At 50.4% G+C, this 18197-nt stretch overlaps 1 protein-coding gene across 3 annotated transcripts in view; it reads right to left on the reverse strand.

The window, feature by feature from the left end:
* MYOCD (myocardin) overlaps positions 1-18197 on the reverse strand; it is a 227646-nt gene that overhangs the window by 19243 nt on the left and 190206 nt on the right. For all 3 annotated transcript variants that reach the window (XM_080629354.1, XM_080629353.1, XM_080629352.1), the window contains one exon: positions 5086-5151. In XM_080629354.1, the coding sequence (XP_080485480.1) occupies positions 5086-5151 (66 nt within the window). The remainder of the gene's footprint in view (positions 1-5085; positions 5152-18197) is intronic.

Below are 18197 nucleotides of genomic sequence, written 5' to 3' on the forward strand. Positions count from 1 at the left end.
AGAGCTACAACCTGAGAGGGGACCTCATCTGCAAGGAAAACCTGCAGGTGATGGAGACTTGAGGCCAGCAGGAAAACTGCCTGGCCTCTACCATGCTCCAGTGAGGGGATATCAGTGCAAGGTCCCTTGTCCCTCCTCCATCGCTGACCTCCCCTCCATCTCCCACTGGATGTTGGTCTTGTCCTCTGCCCAGAAGCATCTGTGTGACTTGGGGCCTCCCTAAGCAGGCAGCTGCCCGGTCAGCTACCAGGCTGCAGACCATGCCCTCATCATGTTCTGACACCAAGGAGGATTAACCCACATGTGGTCCCAAAAAACAGCCAGTGACCCCTGGCTCTTGACCAGTGAACACCAGCCCCATGGAGGAGTCTGTGTTGGAGTCATGGAGAACCTTGAATGTTTCCTAGTTTACTCTGGTTCACTAGAAATAGGAGTAGAATTTGCATGGTGAAGGGGTTAATATTTCTGAGATCCTGCAAAAATTCTATTCTGGCTGTATAAGAGGCAAAATTAACTGTTCCCATTTGGGACAGAGAAGGGGAAGATGTCCTGACCCACAAGACCAGCCTGCTACAACTCTGTTTGGCAATACGAATTCCCATTTGATCTTCTGAATGGGATCCAGTAAGGACAGAAACTATTTCCACATAGGACATTTTATCCTCCATCAGTCTAGAGGAGGATGAAGAGAAGACTTGGGGCAGATGGGAAATGTTTGGGGGCCCTCTGTGTTGGCTTTTGATAGGCAACCCCCAGCGTAGCCCCTATAAACCCCAGTAAATCACAGTAAATCACTGTGTGAGCCCGTTCCTGCTCCTAACATGGGAAAGCAGACATACAGACAAGCATTACTGTGCCATGCTCCAGTGAGCAGCCATGAGGACTTGTGAGGTTTAATCAGAAGCAAACTAAAATGATGCACACAAGAACATGAAGTTAGCAAGAGAGATGACTTTTCCAGCCCCGCTCACTGTGAAGTACTGATACAGGGAGTGTGCTATGGGCATTGACCAAACGCCGTGCTGTTCAAGAGGAACATGTTGCAGAATTTAGTAATTTACCAAGGTTTTTGGAGGAATTATGTGGATGCTGCAGCTTGTATTAGTCTGCAAAACAAACAGAGACATTGCTAGCACTTGTTATTCAGACAGCTTGTCAGGGGATGACATGTCAGCTTGAAATGGCTGAGGGCCTGGAGGTAACAGGGCAGAGTTGCTGTGCTTGGTGTTGATAATCTTGGAACTGCTGCCTCTAAGGTTTCAGTTAGAGGGTGAGGTGGTGGCTGTGTACAGCAAGAGTCTTGAAGCACAGCTATTTCTCAGCCCATCACTCTATCGGGAGCCTTGTCTTGAGGGGAATCCTTGATGCTGCAAGCTGCCTCCCCTCCTCCTGGGTAGGTGACCAGGGTCTGGCTGGGGCCTGAAGCAGGTGTCTGTGCAGGTCTAGAGAGAGGGATCAACCATGCTGAGCCCCACAACCTGTGTTTCTGCAAATGTCCCCACATGTTCTTGGTTTAAAATGCTTTAGCTGGACCTGTACCAGCTTCACCAAGACGATAAAACCATGTGTTGGTGCATGAATTGGAAACGTTCTACCGACTGATCCTGAAGAAAGGGGCAGGCTCTGCTCTCACCTGCACATCTCCTGTGCATCAGGAGCTTGCTGTGTGCCAAAGAATCTGATCTGCCCTTGCATCCAGAGGATCCTCCGTACACAGACTCACAGGGCTACAGGAGCTCAGAGGCTGCTCTTGCCTACCAGTCTGTGCCTGTCTCTATTGGTAGAGCCCTTTTCAGCAGTGTGGATTGTTTTGCCAGCCAGTTGTTCAATTTACAGCCTGAAAACATCTGACAATCTGAGTCCAGCTTTGAACCTGAAGCCTTGTGCAATGCTACTGCTCCCGAGCATCCTCCTTTAGGCAGTTTCCTGCCTTCTCCAGTGATGAGGCCATCTGACCATTTCACATTTCTTAGAGGAACATTGAAGAAGTATGATCAGAGCTCAGGTATGCAATGGTGTTAATCTTTTCCAGTCAAACCAAGCACAGGCTGGGCTTTGGGAAGGATATTCTTCTTACTGCTGTGCTCAGGTAACACTGATACTTCTCCCTGTGCTGTTCTCTTGGATGCCAAAACCCAGCCAGATTCCTAGGATGTATTCCAATGTTTCATGCTTGCTGTGCAATAGCCGCACTGCTGAGCTCAGGAGGCTCTGCAGACAGTCACCAACACCCTCAACTCCCCTTCCCACAAGGCTTTCTACAACCCTCAAATCTTTAATCCAATGCTATTCTCTTACTCTGACCTTCTGTCTCTCTGGTATCTGTATAAAATGCGTCACTTATAAAAACAAAGTTTCTGTGTCCTGGGATATATGCAATGTGTTGAAAGCAATCCTTGTGCAAAATCCAATGTGCAATGTGGGATCAAGTGCATGCTCCAAGCCTGATACCAAACCTGACTCTCGCCATGAAGACCAGCAATGCCCATCTTTACTCTTTCCAGAAGGGCAATTCTCAACCACTGTGGGTTGTAGCCCTATGGGTTCATTTCTTGCCCTCCTGCAATACATGTGGCACGATTTCCTGTCCTGGTGCAACACCTAGAGCCAACCTCACCCGCTGGTCTTCAGAGCCAACAGGGCATGGGAAGGTATCACAGAACCCCAGACGGGTTTAGGCTGGAAGGGACCTTAAAGCTCACCCAGCTCCAACCCCTGCCACGGGCAGGGACACCTTCCACTGGAGCAGCTTGCTCCAAGCCCCTGTGTCCAACCTGGCCTTGAACACTGCCAGGGATGGGGCAGCCACAGCTTCTCTGGGCACCCTGGGCCAGCGCCTCAGCACCCTCACAGGGAAGAGCTTCTGCCTAAGAGCTCATCTCAGTCTCCCCTCTGGCAGGTTAAAGCCATTCCCCTTGGCCTGTCCCTACAGGCCCTTGTCCCAAGCCCCTCTCCAGGTTTCCTGCAGCCCCTTTAGGCACTGGAGCTGCTCTCAGGTCTCCCCTTCAGGAGCCTTCTCTTCTCCAGGCTGCCCCAGCCCAGCTCTCTCAGCCTGGCTCCAGAGCAGAGCTGCTTCAGCCCTTGCAGCATCTCCTCTGGCCTCCTCTGGACTCACCCAAGCAGGTCCACATCCTTAAATAAAGACTTGTTTTCCATAAGGAATGTCTGCACGTGCCCAAGCCATGGGGAGTCTGGCTGGGGCTCCCATGTACTAAATGCTGACGCCTGACACTCCCTCCGGAGGTCAAATGCAGCAGTTAAATTTTACGTGTTTGTTTTTCTAATGGCAAAAGTGTCTTTTCTTCTATTACTTTCAGGGAGTGAACTGTGCTCAAGCTTCCCAAAATGGCCTTCTTGGACAGAACCCAGACTGCAAAATGTCAGAGTAGAAGCTGGGAGTGCAAAGAAGTTGTAAGTAACAGGAAAATACCCTTCAGTTGCCATCAGATAAATCTGGTTTAATATGTGGTCTGCAGTGTGTAAGGTTTTCAATGTTAGGTGTCAGTCCTGTGCGCTCAGTGTGCAGAGCAGTGTCAGGTATGCGGACCTCTCAGTTGGCACCACTGCTCCATACATGTGCACAGGGGTGTCCTGCACCTTATCTGAGTATTCCCATTTTCAGAGTGGGCTTCCCAGTTCAGGAGATGTTAGGTGTAGTTTTGGCCACTGACTCTATTTCCAGTGCTTGCAATACTACAACAAATGTCACTCCTGGAGTTCTGTGGTTAAAATGCTTGCCTAACCCTAACCCTAACACTTGCCTTCTGGTGGCAGGCAGCAGAAAATCTGAACGCTTAGAGGAATAAACAGAAGGTAAATAGGAAGAACATTCATTTATCCATCTGAAAACCATAATGATCATTTTGACAGTCATGACTTTTGTCATCCTGCTCAAGTTTTCTTAACGTTTGCTGGCAATACTGTACTGAGAAGGAGTCTGTTGCTGGCTACCTTGACACAATCCTTTCGGAAGGCAGCTGCATGGGAAGGGCTGAGGGCAGGGCAGGGTGCAGCAAGCAGTGGTAGAGCTATGTTCCTAGCGAGTTGTTCTGCTGTTCTGACAAGAGCTGCATCACGGTCTTCAAGGTCAGCCGGCAGAGACAGAAGTGACACAGGCTTTGGAAAGTTGTGGTCTTAGCAGTGAACACTAAGGGCCCTTGGTGAGACAGGATAAGCCCCTACCTGGGTCTTAGATAATCACAGATTTGTGCACATGGAGCCTAGGTCAGGATGGAGTTATCCACCCATCATGGCTGAGCTGCCAACAGCATTTCTCTGGTAGTGCTACAGGTTTCATGATGCACCTGCAGGTGCAGGAGGGGATATGTTCATTCACTTACTTTTTGGGATCTAGCAACTAGCTTTCTGATGCTGAATGAGCACATGATAACGCTGGAGTTTGCTCTTCAGGCTTGAATGCCGGCTTAAGAAGGATGAATGTGGTCAGAGAGGGGAAGGCATGGACATCATTTGTCTGCAGCAAGCAGGCCCAGGTGGGGTTTCACTGGCCTCAAGTATACACTGACAGTTCTGACCTGTGGGGTCTTGGCTGGGCACAGGCACAGGTCTGGATATGTCTCACTCATAGAAGTGCACTGAGGCCAAGGCAGTTACCCACCACTTCCTTCTTCCACAGCCTCCTGGAATGGGCTCTTCTCTACCTCTTCCTCGTTCTGTGGATCTGGTCCAGCCACAGAGGTTCTCAGCTTTTGAAGGAGGACATGAGGATCCTCTGCCTTTGCCTACATGCTTTGTGAGTCTTCTGCTTGGAGCTGGGTATGCTAGTCTGCTACAGTGACCTCAGGGACAGGGAGCTATGCACCTGAATCTTTGGATGCTGCAAGCTAAGCATCTCTCCTGACTTCAGTTTGAGCAGTGGCATTATAATCTATGTGGCAAATGCTGGGCACTGTTGTACAGCGACAGGAACTCTGATATTTCTATGGGGCAGGAAGCAAAGTCCCCCCTGCTAATAACCTGCTCAGAGTGGAGTGGGTCTGAGCAGGCAGCTGGTGCCACAGTGTGCTCCAGCAGTGCACAGGATGAACACAGGAGTGGGTGACAAGAACACAAACAGGTACTCACGTGGCATGATGCCTTGGTCTGCCAGCTGCTCGCGGGTCCTTCTCTGCTGAAGCCGTAGCTGCAAAACTGTAAGAGAGATGGTGTCAGGAAAAGAGGCAGGATTTCAACTCTTCCCTGTGAGGGTGCTGAGGCGCTGGCACAGGGTGCCCAGAGAAGCTGTGGCTGCCCCATCCCTGGCAGTGTTCAAGGCCAGGTTGGACACAGGGGCTTGGAGCAAGCTGCTCCAGTGGAAGGTGTCCCTGCCTGTGGCAGGGGTTGGAGCTGGATGAGCTTTAAGGTCCCTTCAAACACAAACCAGTCTGGGATTCTGTGATTCTATGACAATGTGCCGTGGGTCTCTGTGTGGCACAGAGGTCTGGCACTGAGCTCTGCTGCTGCTACATCAGCCTTGGTGCAGCAGAGTGCTCCAAGCCAAGGTGGAACTGCATAAGCTGAACCACCCTTGTCCTCTCTGCTGCAGACAGATGAGCTGGGCAGGGCTGCTCCTGGTCCAGGCACTTCCCTAGTGCCTAGGGCAGACTGATCCCTGCCTGGCACCAGTGATGGGTGATGGCAGCCTCAGGTGGCCATGGCTTCAGCTCAGATAGCTGCTCAGTTCTGAACTGTGAGGCTGGGAGGTTCTCCCTCCCGCCAGCACTGGGGGTTGAGTAGAGCTGTCCAACTCCATCACTCTCCTGAGGGCCTGACAGTGTAATTCCAGCCCTGCAAGGCTCAGCACTGGATGCAGACAGCCTTACTGTTCCGAGGGGGACGGAGATGATATGGTGAGGAGAGATTACTACCGTCTCTGTATGAACCCACTGCCCCAAGGACCTGCAGTCTCCAGTATAACTCGGTTTTGGAAACAATGCACTGACAGATGGGAATGAAGCACTGCTCAGGGTCACTGTGTGGCTTAGCAGCATGGCCTCAGCTACAGAGCGTTGATGAGGCATCTGATAAGAAGCACCTCTCAACATGCACAGCATGCAATGATAGCCTATCATACACCTGCAGCCTGCCTGGTGCAAGGCTACCTGCCTCTGCTTGGCCCAGGACAAGTCAGTTCATCCCATCACTCAGGTAGCCCTGTACTTTGACTTATCAGCATAGTCTACACCTTTGCTTTTGCACATTTGCCTTCAGGAAGACAAGCACTTGTATCACAAGGTGAAACACAGAGCTCACTTCTGTATTTTCCTGCTGGAAGCTCAGTACAGCTTGCCACAAGGACATGTATTGGTCAGTGGTTACAATATAAGTGCGTGCATGTTCCCTGCCCCCCAGCACAGCCCCAGGCTTTGTCCCCTAAGCTGACTGTAGGGAGGTGCTATTGGAACTGGAAGAGAGGAAGAACGGCCTTTTAGTCCTCAAGAGCAACCTGCTGAGCTCTGCCACAAGTCTACAGTGCAGCTTCCCCGGGATGTGGATGGAGCTGAAGAATAATCCCTTCCAGATGAGTTCCCAAAGCACAAGGTCCAATTAGATGCCATTGCCTGTGACTTTCCATGTCCTTTGCACAAACCATGGCTCACATTCAGATAAAATGTTTGGTAAAGGCCTCACATGGGACCGTGATCTGCCAAATTCCAGCAATTCGTAGGACACCAAGGAGAGATCCTTGCTGTAAGGAAAACGTGCAGCCTTCAGTACCTGGTAACGTCTGTGTGCGTGCAGTGAGCTGTCAGCCAGGCCTCTTTCAGAGGGAAAGGAGACGTTATGCATTCCCTTGAAGCAAAGCTTGGAATGATGATGGTGGTGTCCAGTTGTGGTGGCTGTAAGAGTCAGCATCTGCCTTGACGCAAGAAGTGCTGAAAGCACGTGTAGGTTTCAGTGCCATGGCTCTCCCTGTGCTTGGATCCAGGAGCAGCTCTCAGGAGCCTAGGTTTTCCAAAGCTACTGCCTTCCAGCAACCAGTGCCTAATCCAGGAGAGCCTGGCTAACAGCATCTCCTTTGGGCCCTGCACTGAGCACTGCAGAGAGACCCTCACAGAGGGGGCCTGATGTTATTTAATAATCATTTTGTGCAGAGGGAAGAGGTTTCAGAATTGTGTTTCATGCTGACAGGCAGAAAGGCTGTGACCCAGCAATGACACAAGCTGTTCTGGCTGTGATTGCTAAGCTCTTCCATGGGTGAGTGGCTATGGACAGGCCATGCTGACAGAGAATGTTAGGATAGGAGCAGCCCAAGCTTGATGGTTGAAACAGTTATTTCAGCCATTGCATATTCATCCATATCTGGTCTTCCTTATGTGGTGGGATGCACCCCTTGACTCCCTCATGCCATCTCTATGAACTTCCAAACCGTCTGAAGGAACATAGCTGTACACAGTGCCAAACAGTAACACAGCATCCCTGCAGGAAGAGGTAAAGCAGCCACTACTCTCGGCAGCCTCTGAGTCCATGCCACAGCTTGCCTTTTGGTGGATGCCAGCTCAAGGCTTGCACCTTTCCCTTACAACCAACAATGCTTGAGAACAGGGTTGGAGGAGCCCCTGGTACCATCCAAACAACCACTGCATAGCCTCTTCTTGAACAGGACTTGAGACCTGTTGAAGCTCTGTCTGATCCCAGCTGCGCTCCTGTCCCCTTCCTTTGCTACGTGTCTGAGCTCTGAGTGCTGCTGGGACTCACTCTGAGGATGGTGTCAAGGGTTTTTTTGACTATTCTTATTTTCCAAGGAAACTGCTTTGCTGACACTTCAGAGGAACATTTATGTTCCGAAGAGTGCGGGAGCACTGATGAGGCAATGTTGGTCCCACACCCCCAGCATCCTTGTTGCCTGCCTGCACCAGCTTAGATGGGGAGAAGTACCCCCAGGGGAGCAGTCGTGCACACTGGTCACCCTGTGGCACCATCAGCTCAGAGACAGCCTTGCTTTCAGCAACCTGCTCTAGTACCTGATGGTGAGAAATCCCTCCCTGGGTGATGCGAGGCAAGTCACAGCTATTGCAGTGATTTTTCTGTCAGAAATACCCCTCTTTTCTGTGTTAGCACCATTTAGTGATCAAGCTTTCAGAAACAGCCTGTGCAGTGGGGCTGTTATCAGTGCAGAGAAGACCCCCTAGCACCAGTCACTCTGGTGGCCCAAGCTTTAAGCACTGCCCATGACTTGAATTCTCCTCCCCAGGAGTTCACTCCAGAGCTTTAGGAAGCTCATCTTGATGATCTTAAAGATCTTTTCCAACCTAGTTGATTCTGTGATTCTAAGAGACAGCTTGGGCCTTGCCTGGCCTGATGATGCACTGGAAAAGACATGTTCCAGTCCTCCCTCCACCCCAGGAATGGGCAGACCTGGCCTTCTACTTCAATCTGCAGGGCACTTTTAGTCCAGTGCTCAGCACACTGTCAGGATGGGACTGTTCTCACCTGCACCATCAAAGTGTCCCCCATGCTGGGGCATTGCCGGAGCACACTCATAGCACCATCCTCTCTTTGGAGAATCAGCTTTACTGTGAGCTGCTCTCCTCACAGGGTTAAGGACTAGGGCAAAGCCATGGCTGACCTGACCCTGTGCTGGTGATGGTCTGTGTCTGAGAAGGAGGTTCTCAGAGCTGTGCCTTCCCACCAACGCTTGTGTAGCAAGCAGAGCATGTTTCCTGGAATTCTGAGGCTGCAAGAGGCTTTCTCAGCACTCAGCTCAACGAGACGAGCCACCCAGGAGGAGCTGCAGCCATAGTGCTGCTGCTTTACTTCCAACCCAGCATCTGTCCCTATCTCAGACAGACCCTCTGGCAGTGACTGGGGCAGAGTCCCCACTGCTTCAGCTCTTCCCAGCTCTCCTAGGTGGTTTCAGGTGAAATCCCATTAACTGCTGGTTTCCTGCCTTCCAGCACTTTTGCTCTGATTTGGAACCACATTCACTCCAGTGCCATTGCTGTGCAAACAAGCCACTGCTGCTCCCAGAAATGATGGTCGGGCACTTGCACGCTCATCCCTGCATCTTGTGCTGCTCCTGAGCTGTGTAGTGGAGGGGATGAGAAGAAGCACCCCATTGCACCAGGTTGACCCAAACCCACGAACTTGATGGCATTCAGCAGTTTGACCAGCAGCAGCAAGTCACTGTCCTCTCTGCAGCCACCCCAGCAGCTCGTTCCTGCTGGGCTCTGATGAGCAGCTCAGTGCTGCACAGGATGGGGCCAGGGAGGAGCTGGCAGCAAATTGGGAATGGGATGATGGCAAGGCCGGACTCCTGTTGTGAACAGCAGCAGCTTTGTTGCCTGTCAAACAGCAGCTGAGCAAACGTGAAACACGTGTTTGTCCATGGCCATGGTGTATGCCAGAGGAACCTGGTGGCTCTCCCTTGCTCAGGCACTGGCTGCAGGAAATGGCCTGTTTTGCACCCAGCCTCCTGTGAAAGGCAGGGCTGTGGCTGGCTTTGAGGATGTCTTTATAGACGATGTCTGAAGCTTTCTTGTTTGAGCATGCCAGGAGGAGAGAAGCTGCCGAGAGGCAGATGCAAGTGGGACCCCTTGACACTCCCAAAGCCCCAGCAGGGCAGGAGCAGGGCTGGCTTGGTGCAGGCATGTTGCTTGTGGCCTTTTTCAAGCTGTGGCTGTTTTCTTGCTGCTGCATCAGGAGCAGGATCTTGTATTCAAAGCAGGATGTCCAAATGGGCAGGACAGCCTGGAGCAGGAGTGCTCAGTCCGAAGCAACAGGCTGACATCAAGCTTCTGACATGGGGGCTGTACTTGGATGAATGTGGGATCACCCTGAGGTGGATGACATTGATCTGTCATAGGAAGAGACATAGGCCCACACCTGACTAGCAAATGAGCACATCACCACTAAAGGAAAATCACCTCTGTTCATCATAACATGCAACCCCAACCTCACCATAGTTCTGAGAACAGGCTGTCATCAGCCCTCCTTGGGGTCATCCCTTCAGCATCCCTATGAGCAGCCCATACACCCTTCTGCGCAGGCACAGTGAGGTATGTGTCAGTCTGTGCTATAACACATGCCTGACCAAGAGAGAAGCATACCGCTGTCAGCTGAACCTCCAAGGTGTAAGATGAAACCACCAAGTTGCAAGCTGCCAGAAAACCAAACCCAAGCACAAACTGATCTACATCAAGTCCGTGTTTTACGACAGCTTCACGAAACCATGGCACAGTGTCACCGGTCACAGAGAGGCCATGGTTTGAACACACTCTGGTTGTGAGCTGCACAAGTTCATGGTCTGAGAGGAAACACATGCACACTCTTCATCTTTGAACACCAGGAATATGAAAATAAAGCTTCTGCCAAACTGCCTGCCCTGACGCCCCACCAAGCCCTACTTTCTTCTGCCTTTATTAACCTGCTGATTTTGGTCCAAATCGTCCTCTCCACCAAAGGCAGACAGAATAAAATCCTCTCCGACCTCACCCAGCTTCATTCAAGCCCTGTGTGCAAGCATGAGCCCTCTCCTCCATAGAGGCAGGCAAGTCTTCTCTGCAATTCACACCATGTGTCCACAATTAGGCCTGGGTATTACCCCATGCCAAGCCATGCAGAGCCATATTTAGGGTGTTAAAATTTCACTTCTCACCAATTATCTGAACTACCACTGATGTTATGCAGATGTTGGCCTTGTAAACTCTCATTCTATATCTCTGGACAGAAAAGGTCAGAGTTAAGGTTAAGTCTGCGTTTGCCAGCTTTGTTTGCTCTGCCCGATGACAACGCTTCGCTGCTGGAGTACAATTGGTTTGTATTCAAAGCAGGAGAGCACATAAATTATTGTCTCTGGGAAGAGTTAAATATGTTTTTGGAACAGCCCGTAGATGTCCTAGTTGATTTAGTGCAATCCCATTGACAATTGGAGCACATGGGGCAGCATGGCAGGCTTGAAGGATCATCATTCCTGCAAAATTTGTCAGGATGACCTCAGATCAGTGCATTTGTCTTTGGAAAAAGAGATAAAACAAATGCGTACACAAATCCTTAAGGAAGGGGAGGGGGAACCCGAAGGCCTGCAGCGTGGTGGTGATTTGATCTATCTCCTCTGGAGCGGTTCCTGGTGCCCTGCACTGGGGTAGCTACTGTGTGTCCACACTGCATGGCTATGCTGGTCCTTCACTGTGGACCACTGGAGAGGGCAGAGCAGGAGAAAACACTGTGGGATTCAAGGCAGCATTGCTGGGCACTGTGTGAAAGAGCCGCTGCCTCCACCACATGCACCATTCTTGCGCAAGCTCTTTCTTGTTACTGATGCTTCCAGATGGAAGCAAGAGACGGGAAAGCTGACACTTGTGCCACTCTCGGAGGGACATCTATGTGCCACCATCTTCTAACTGCCACATCCTTGCTCCCCTTTCCGCCTGTGTGCGCCACAGACATTAAAGGGATTCTGGGATGAGGAAACAACAAGCAAGTCATAGATCTCTAACACACACATAGGTCTTTCAGCTGCTCAGTGTGTGCAGGCCATGGAGAGACAGGAAAAGTTTAGTTACTAAGATTTACTTCAGCCCTCATTAACATTGGCCTGGAATCCTTCAAAAGGGATCCAGGCTCGTCATGAGTCATGGAGCACAGCTAATCCTTCCCAAACCTGGGAGCAAGCGAAGCCTCACACCTGCCGGCACAAGACCCCTTCCAAAGCAGCAGCACATCATGAGGCATCCTTGGGGCTTGGCATTGCAGGGTCTGATCCCTCCTGGCTTGTCCTTTGCATGCTCTGTGCAAGCTACACAGCTCCCTGTGCTGCTGTCCTGTCGCGTGTCACAGCCCCTGAGGGCTGCAGGGGGGTGTGGGGCAGGGTGATGGGTTGTTTGAGGGGTTCATCTCTCCTCCAAGGGAATGGAGGGCAGTAAATTAGAGCACTGCACCTCCTGCCATACTTGCAGGGCTTTACAGCTACTGAAGTCTGCACATGGAGCAGGGACACCAGAGTAAACTCTGTCCCGTAGAGAGCTTACATATAAGAGATTTGACCACTTCTCATTAGACATTAGCTTTTCTCCTCTATTCCTCATGTTACTAAAAACCCAGCAGCATTATGAAAGCAGCATTATTGATCTGTTTGTATTCCTCTGCATCCTGCTGTCCCCCCGTGTCTCACAGACTGCAGTCACCAGGGTTGTGCTGTAGCCACATCCCGCACTACCTGCAGCAGTCCCAGCAGTAGGGAGGCAGTGTGGGGAATCCCAAATCCACACTTGGGATTTTGGCAAACCCCACTCAAACAAAATAAATAAGCAGAGGAATCTTGTCGAATGGGAAGCCACCAGGCAACAGTGAGGGATAGCAGTTGTGGGAGTAAGTCATGAACTAAAGAATGCCCCACAAATTGACTGCCCTAGAAATGCTGAAAGGCAGGAGAATTTATGGACGTAAAGACCCACAAAGTTTACTTTTGCTGGAGAATCATTTGAAAAACATGTTTAGAGATCCCATTGTTGGTTCCATCATAAAGCCAGCTTACAAATAAACCAGAAACGAGTCCTAAAAACAATACTGGTTCATTTGAAAAGAATGCAGGGACATGTAACAGAGCCCATGCTCCTCTTGTCAGAAAGGTGGCAGTGTTGCTTTGGAGTTGCCGGAGGAATAGTTACAGACTGAGATTCTTTTTCAAATGAACAGCAATGTACCATAATACACCAACAAAATCTAAGGAATGACTTAATCTAATGAAATGTAAGATCAGAGCGATATGGAAACCACACCAAAGCCCTGGACCCAAGTTCTGTATAATTCAGACAGACTAGGACACTTGTGTTTGCACACACACTCTTGGGTTTTCAACCAACTGCCAACTTTGTATTTGCTGAGAAAACAAAGTTTAAGTTGACCACCCAGCTATCTAAGAGATCCCGATAACACCACTCATGTCTACCATCAGTATCATAAATCTCTCATTTCATTATCTACACTGTACAAGAAGGCAAAAACACACACACAGTGTGGGTGACATGCCAACGTGACTGCCCTGTCCGGATTTACAGCATCCCGTACGGCACACGCAGCTGGGTTGTCTGAACATCCTCACAGGTTATATTCACGTCACCTCTGGGAAGTTCAGAGAAAGCCCCTCGAGAACATATCTTTGACATGATCATTCATATTACAGGATGTTATGGTCATTACAATTCCAAGATACCCACTCATATACCCGGCATACTTACTATAAATAAAGCCAGTGAATAAAGGCACGAATATCCAGCAGAGGGTCTGGTTTAGAAGTGACCGTCCCATAGTTCACCTTCACTCACCTTCACTCACGCCGAGCGTCCTCTGAGAAGCCCCGTACTGGTGCTTCCCCTAACTTAGGAGACGGAGGCATGTTTTGCTTGCAAAGCCTCCGAGAGTGGCAATCAATTGTGTGGCTCTGGTTTTATTTCTCTGATGATGTCACTTTAAATACTTTTCATGTTCCATTTGTTATTTTTACTTCTAAAAATGACGCATTTCTTCAAATTCATTTTTCTCCAATTAGTCACAACTTAATGGCCCAAAGGCAGCTGCCTGCATGGCAGAGGGGCTGCCGGGCCCGTCCCCACTGCGGCTCTCACAGACAGACCCACATGAGCACCTGGAGTATACAGACAGCGTTAGGTGCCTTGTTTATCCCAGATGCCCTTTTGGCTTCCTGCCCTAATCCTTTCGCAGCAGGGCCAGGGCAGGAGACCCGGGAGCTGCAGTTTCACCAGAATAAACCACAAACAGAAACCGAAGTAAATGAAAAAACAGGGGGAAAACAAGAAAAAAGAAAGCAATGAAAAGGCAACAGAGAGGAAGGAAGATGCATTTCTCCACTTGTGGAATCGCCTCTGTAAGAGCAAAGCCGTGACAGCTCTACGACCCCTTGAGTATTTCACTCACATGCTGCTTCCAAAACGTTCAACGCAAACCAGCCTGCGGGCACGGCTTGCGGAGAGAGAAGTTTTAAGAGAAATCTCAAGGTTTCCCCTACCTGATCTGAACTTGCTCCGAATCAGCAAGGAGTGCTCAGACCCCAGGAGTGTCATGGTGACTCGGGGACCAGCTCCAGACGCCCCTCACTTAAACCATTAACTTCCTCCAACAAGGAAAAGCCGACCAGACCACGGCTGGTGCTCAGGATTCATCCAGCTCTCCTGGCCTCTCGGGGTGCTTTTACAGCGGGTTGGCAAGAAGCAGCAAGTGGCTTTGCAAGATTTGGTCCCATCCAAGCACTGACCCTCCACAGACACCAACTGCTCCCCCTGTGCTGTGTTGAACTAATGAACGTGGAGCTGGCGGGAGCCTCCTCCTGCCCGGAGTTTACTACCAGCAGCCGGGTGTCCTGGCTGATGTCATCGTCTAGTGGGGAGCAGCGACTATCTATCGGGAAGGGTCTCGGCAAAGACAGGAGTTGGATATCTGATCCTAATTACTACCGGCCCCTACGCAGCCAATCAGGGCGCTCCCCGCTTTGGGAGCTGCTGGAAATATCAACAGAGCAAGGGCTTAACTCTTTGCAGCGTGGAGGGATCCCAGTGTCCCTCACACGAAGGAAGGGCTGGGGTCGGGCCAAGTGTCCTGGGTGGTTGGGTGCAGGTCCTTCCATGGGTACCGTGTTGGATGCCCTTCCCGACAGAGAGCCAGAGGATGTGGCTGCTCAGCAAATGTGCCCCCTCGGCACAGTGTTTGGGTGCTGATCACACAATCACAGCATCATTTGGGCTGAAGGGCCCTCTGGAGATCATCCAGTGCAACCCCCTGCCAAGGCAGGGCCACCCAAAGTGGGGCACACAGGAACGTGTCCAGGCGGGTTTGGGATGTCTCCAGAGAGGGACACTGCACCCAGGGCTGCACGGGTCCTGGGGAGCTGAACAGGGGTGCTCAGGGGGTGTTGTCTCTGCTTCCCTCCTGCAGGAAGGTGAGCCCAAGGCTGTGCTGCTCACTGCACACCTTTGTCAACGTGGCTGCACCTGTAGAATGCTTTTGAGCATCTGTAGAATGCTCCACTTGAGATGCTCACATGCACTGGGGCTCAGGTAGCCTGTGCTGCAGGCACTCAAAAATATCCTCTTGCTCTATAACACACACAGACACTCAGGATAATGCCACACAGAGGAGGCAGGGCTAAACCTTCACCTGCTACAGATGAGCACGATGGTCCCAAGCAGGCTGGGCACAGCTGCCATGGAAGATGCTTCTCCACCTACCAGACATTCTCTCAGAGAAGAAAAACTTCTTGCAAACATGTAAAGTAAAGAGACACAGATCCTCTGAGGCTCCCCCTCCCCAAACCTGTGTCTGGTTCACTTGAAGCAAGTGGAAGGCAGTGAACTGATGGCACCTTTTGCCTTGAAACATAAGTGGTAGCAGTCAAGCTAAGGCAGGGACAGGTCTCAGCTTCCCTGACACATGGGTCTTACCTGGGAAGCTGCCTAAATTCCTGCTAAGTGATAAACACCCACCTGAAGGCTGCCCCAGGCCTGGTTTGGGGTTTATGTTTGTTTGGGTGTGGGGTTTTGTGTGTGTTTGGTGCTGGTGGTGGCTTTTTTGGTTTTTATCCTGTGGGTTTGGGAAGCCCTCTGAAACATTTTGGCTGGTGACAGGAATTTCAGGACTTCCAGGTATGCTTCCAGACAGACTTCCATTTCAGATGGCCCATGTCACCAGAGACCTTAGAAACTCAGTGGCCCCCGAAGCTCTGATTTCAGAAGTGCCTCAGCATTTATCAGTGCTGGAGGTCCTCATGTAGCCCATGATGTCTTGAGCAGAGCCCTCTGCTTGTCTCGGGCTGGATGTGATTTCCTGGTCATGCTACATCTGATGCAGTTGATATTCCTTAACGTCTGGCCAAAGACGTGCTCAGGTATCCCTGCTCCCTTTGGAACCTGCTGGTTCCTAATATCTCCTCCACTGTGCATTAGCTGGATTATCCTTTTAGGATAATTAGCATAATCCTGCCTGAGGAGGCTCTGGCCATACAGTACCTCATGTGCTGGTCTCACCCTTGGTCTGTCCCTCTACCCCTTCAGGACTATTTACAGATGTGATGGATGTTTCCCTGGTTCCACACCAGCCATGACAATGCACACATCACCCAGCAGCCCAGAGGAAGGGCATTCAGGACTTTTTCACTCTGATGCTACCTCTTCCTGTGGAAATGAGCTCTGCTTTCTCAGTCCCCTCTTGCTGCTGCTGGAATGGTTCATGTTTGTGACCTTTTCTGTCTGCAAGTGTCCATCTCCAGTCTTTGGAGTTCAGTGGAAGAGGAGTGGAGTGCAAGGGAGACACTGTACAGTGTGATCCTGCTTGGGGTAGATCTCCCTGTGGCAGTAAAAGGCCAGCAGCAGAGATGGCTTGGATGAGCTGCCCAAGGTGCACAGCACCTTGTCTGCTGATTTCCCCCTGGACTGGACCCTCTTCCCCTTCAGCACTATCTGCAGGTGTAATGGATGGGCACATGAGCTCCAGGTCTGGTACCAAATGCTTGCGGAGGTTGGCAGGACAGGCCTGGTCCCAGCTGCAGGGCATTGCTGGGTGGGCTTCTCCCATCACCTCCACCACCAGCACATTGTCCCTGCTGATGCTTCTGCACAGAAGAGGAGTTATCACAAGACCCCACGTGGAAGATGTAGACAGTGCAGGAGCCTTTTGGGACCCTAAAGTTCTTCAGTATTGCAGTCTTCCCTCTTTCATGGGGATGTGTTCCCTGCCTGAATGATAAATGAAGACAAAGGGCTTTTTTCCCCCTAACATGGACTAAAATGATTGGTGGGTGAGATGGATAAAGGCTCTATCCAGGGCTCATAATTCTTCAGAGCACTCTGGAGGTGCCTCTAAAGCAGTGAATAAACCAGAACCAACATTTTTTCACATGGTCCCACACAAGGGCAGGGAGAACTCAGAGTTGTTCCAAGGCAGGAAGCAAAGGATTGAATGACTGAGATCGAGATGAGTCAAAATCAGGAAGCTACAAGAAAAGGGAGTAGAAAAGGTGAACAAGGATCAGTAAGAAAAACCAGCAAGCACTATATTTATTTATTGTATTTTTTTAGATGGGGTAAAGGCTACAAAAGGCACAGCTGAAAAAGTGAACAGTTGAGTAAAACTTCAGCACATTCAAGATACTGGTATGTGGCCTGCCTCAGCTGGGAAGGAGGGCCAGAGAGCAGCAGATGGAGCCCATTAAACTTAAACAGGGGAGACTCAGGTTAGATCTAAGGCAGAAGCTCTTCCCTGTGAGGGTGCTGAGGCGCTGGCACAGGGTGCCCAGAGAAGCTGTGGCTGCCCCATCCCTGGCAGTGTTCAAGGCCAGGTTGGACACAGGGGCTTGGAGCAAGCTGCTCCAGTGGAAGGGGTCCCTGCCCGTGGCAGGGGTTGGAGCTGGGTGAGCTTTAAGACTTTGTACTGGTCGCTCTGTCAGCCGGTCACTAGACATGGGACTGCCATTTCTCAAGTTTAAAGTGACCCCAGTTTCTCTTCCTTAAGGGGTAATTTCTAATGCTGGCCTCTTGGCTGTGGCAATTCATGGACTGGTCATTTCTCTTGCCTGCTCTGTGCGTTATTTACATGTACTGATGTTGAATCTCATCTGATGTTTCATCTTTCAGGCACTCAGCATGGAGAGAGCATTTTGCAACTGCTTGCAGGAAGATTTACTTCTAATTGCTTTAGTAATTTTGAATCATCAGTCTTTTTCCCTAACCTTTCTACTAAGGAGTCTTCTCCCAGCAATTGGTGGGCATGGTAATCCTCATACATAGAACTCCTCCATATAGCTGCTAAATCTCTTCAACCTATTTGCAAACTGGAATGAACATTTCCTCATTTATAGTTCCCTGGGTCTTCACTGGAGCCTTTTGTAAAAATGAGCATCAGATTCACCTCTCTTCCCACCCGTGGCAGATGGGATGTTGGGTCTCGCTCTGTGCTTAGCTCAGATGTATGCCTTTGCATATTGCAGAGTTCTGCATCCCTCTGGGACTACCAGGTCCTAGAGATTTGTTCCTACTCGTTTGACAAATTTCTTCTACAATCATTCAACAGCTCCTTAATCACATTTATAGGAAGTACAGACCCCAGCATACTACTAGCCCTGGAGTTGTTACTGGCCACCATCCTTTCTACCTCTTGCTCTTCTACTGGTGCTTGCAATGGCTGCCCCTCTGTCCTTGAGATTGTTTTATGTAGCATGCCAGTTGTTTATCCCAAATGAGGGTGATGCT

Source organism: Psittacula echo (genome assembly GCF_963264785.1).
Source record: "Psittacula echo genome assembly, chromosome: 14".
NCBI classification, from domain to species: Eukaryota; Metazoa; Chordata; class Aves; order Psittaciformes; family Psittacidae; genus Psittacula; species Psittacula echo.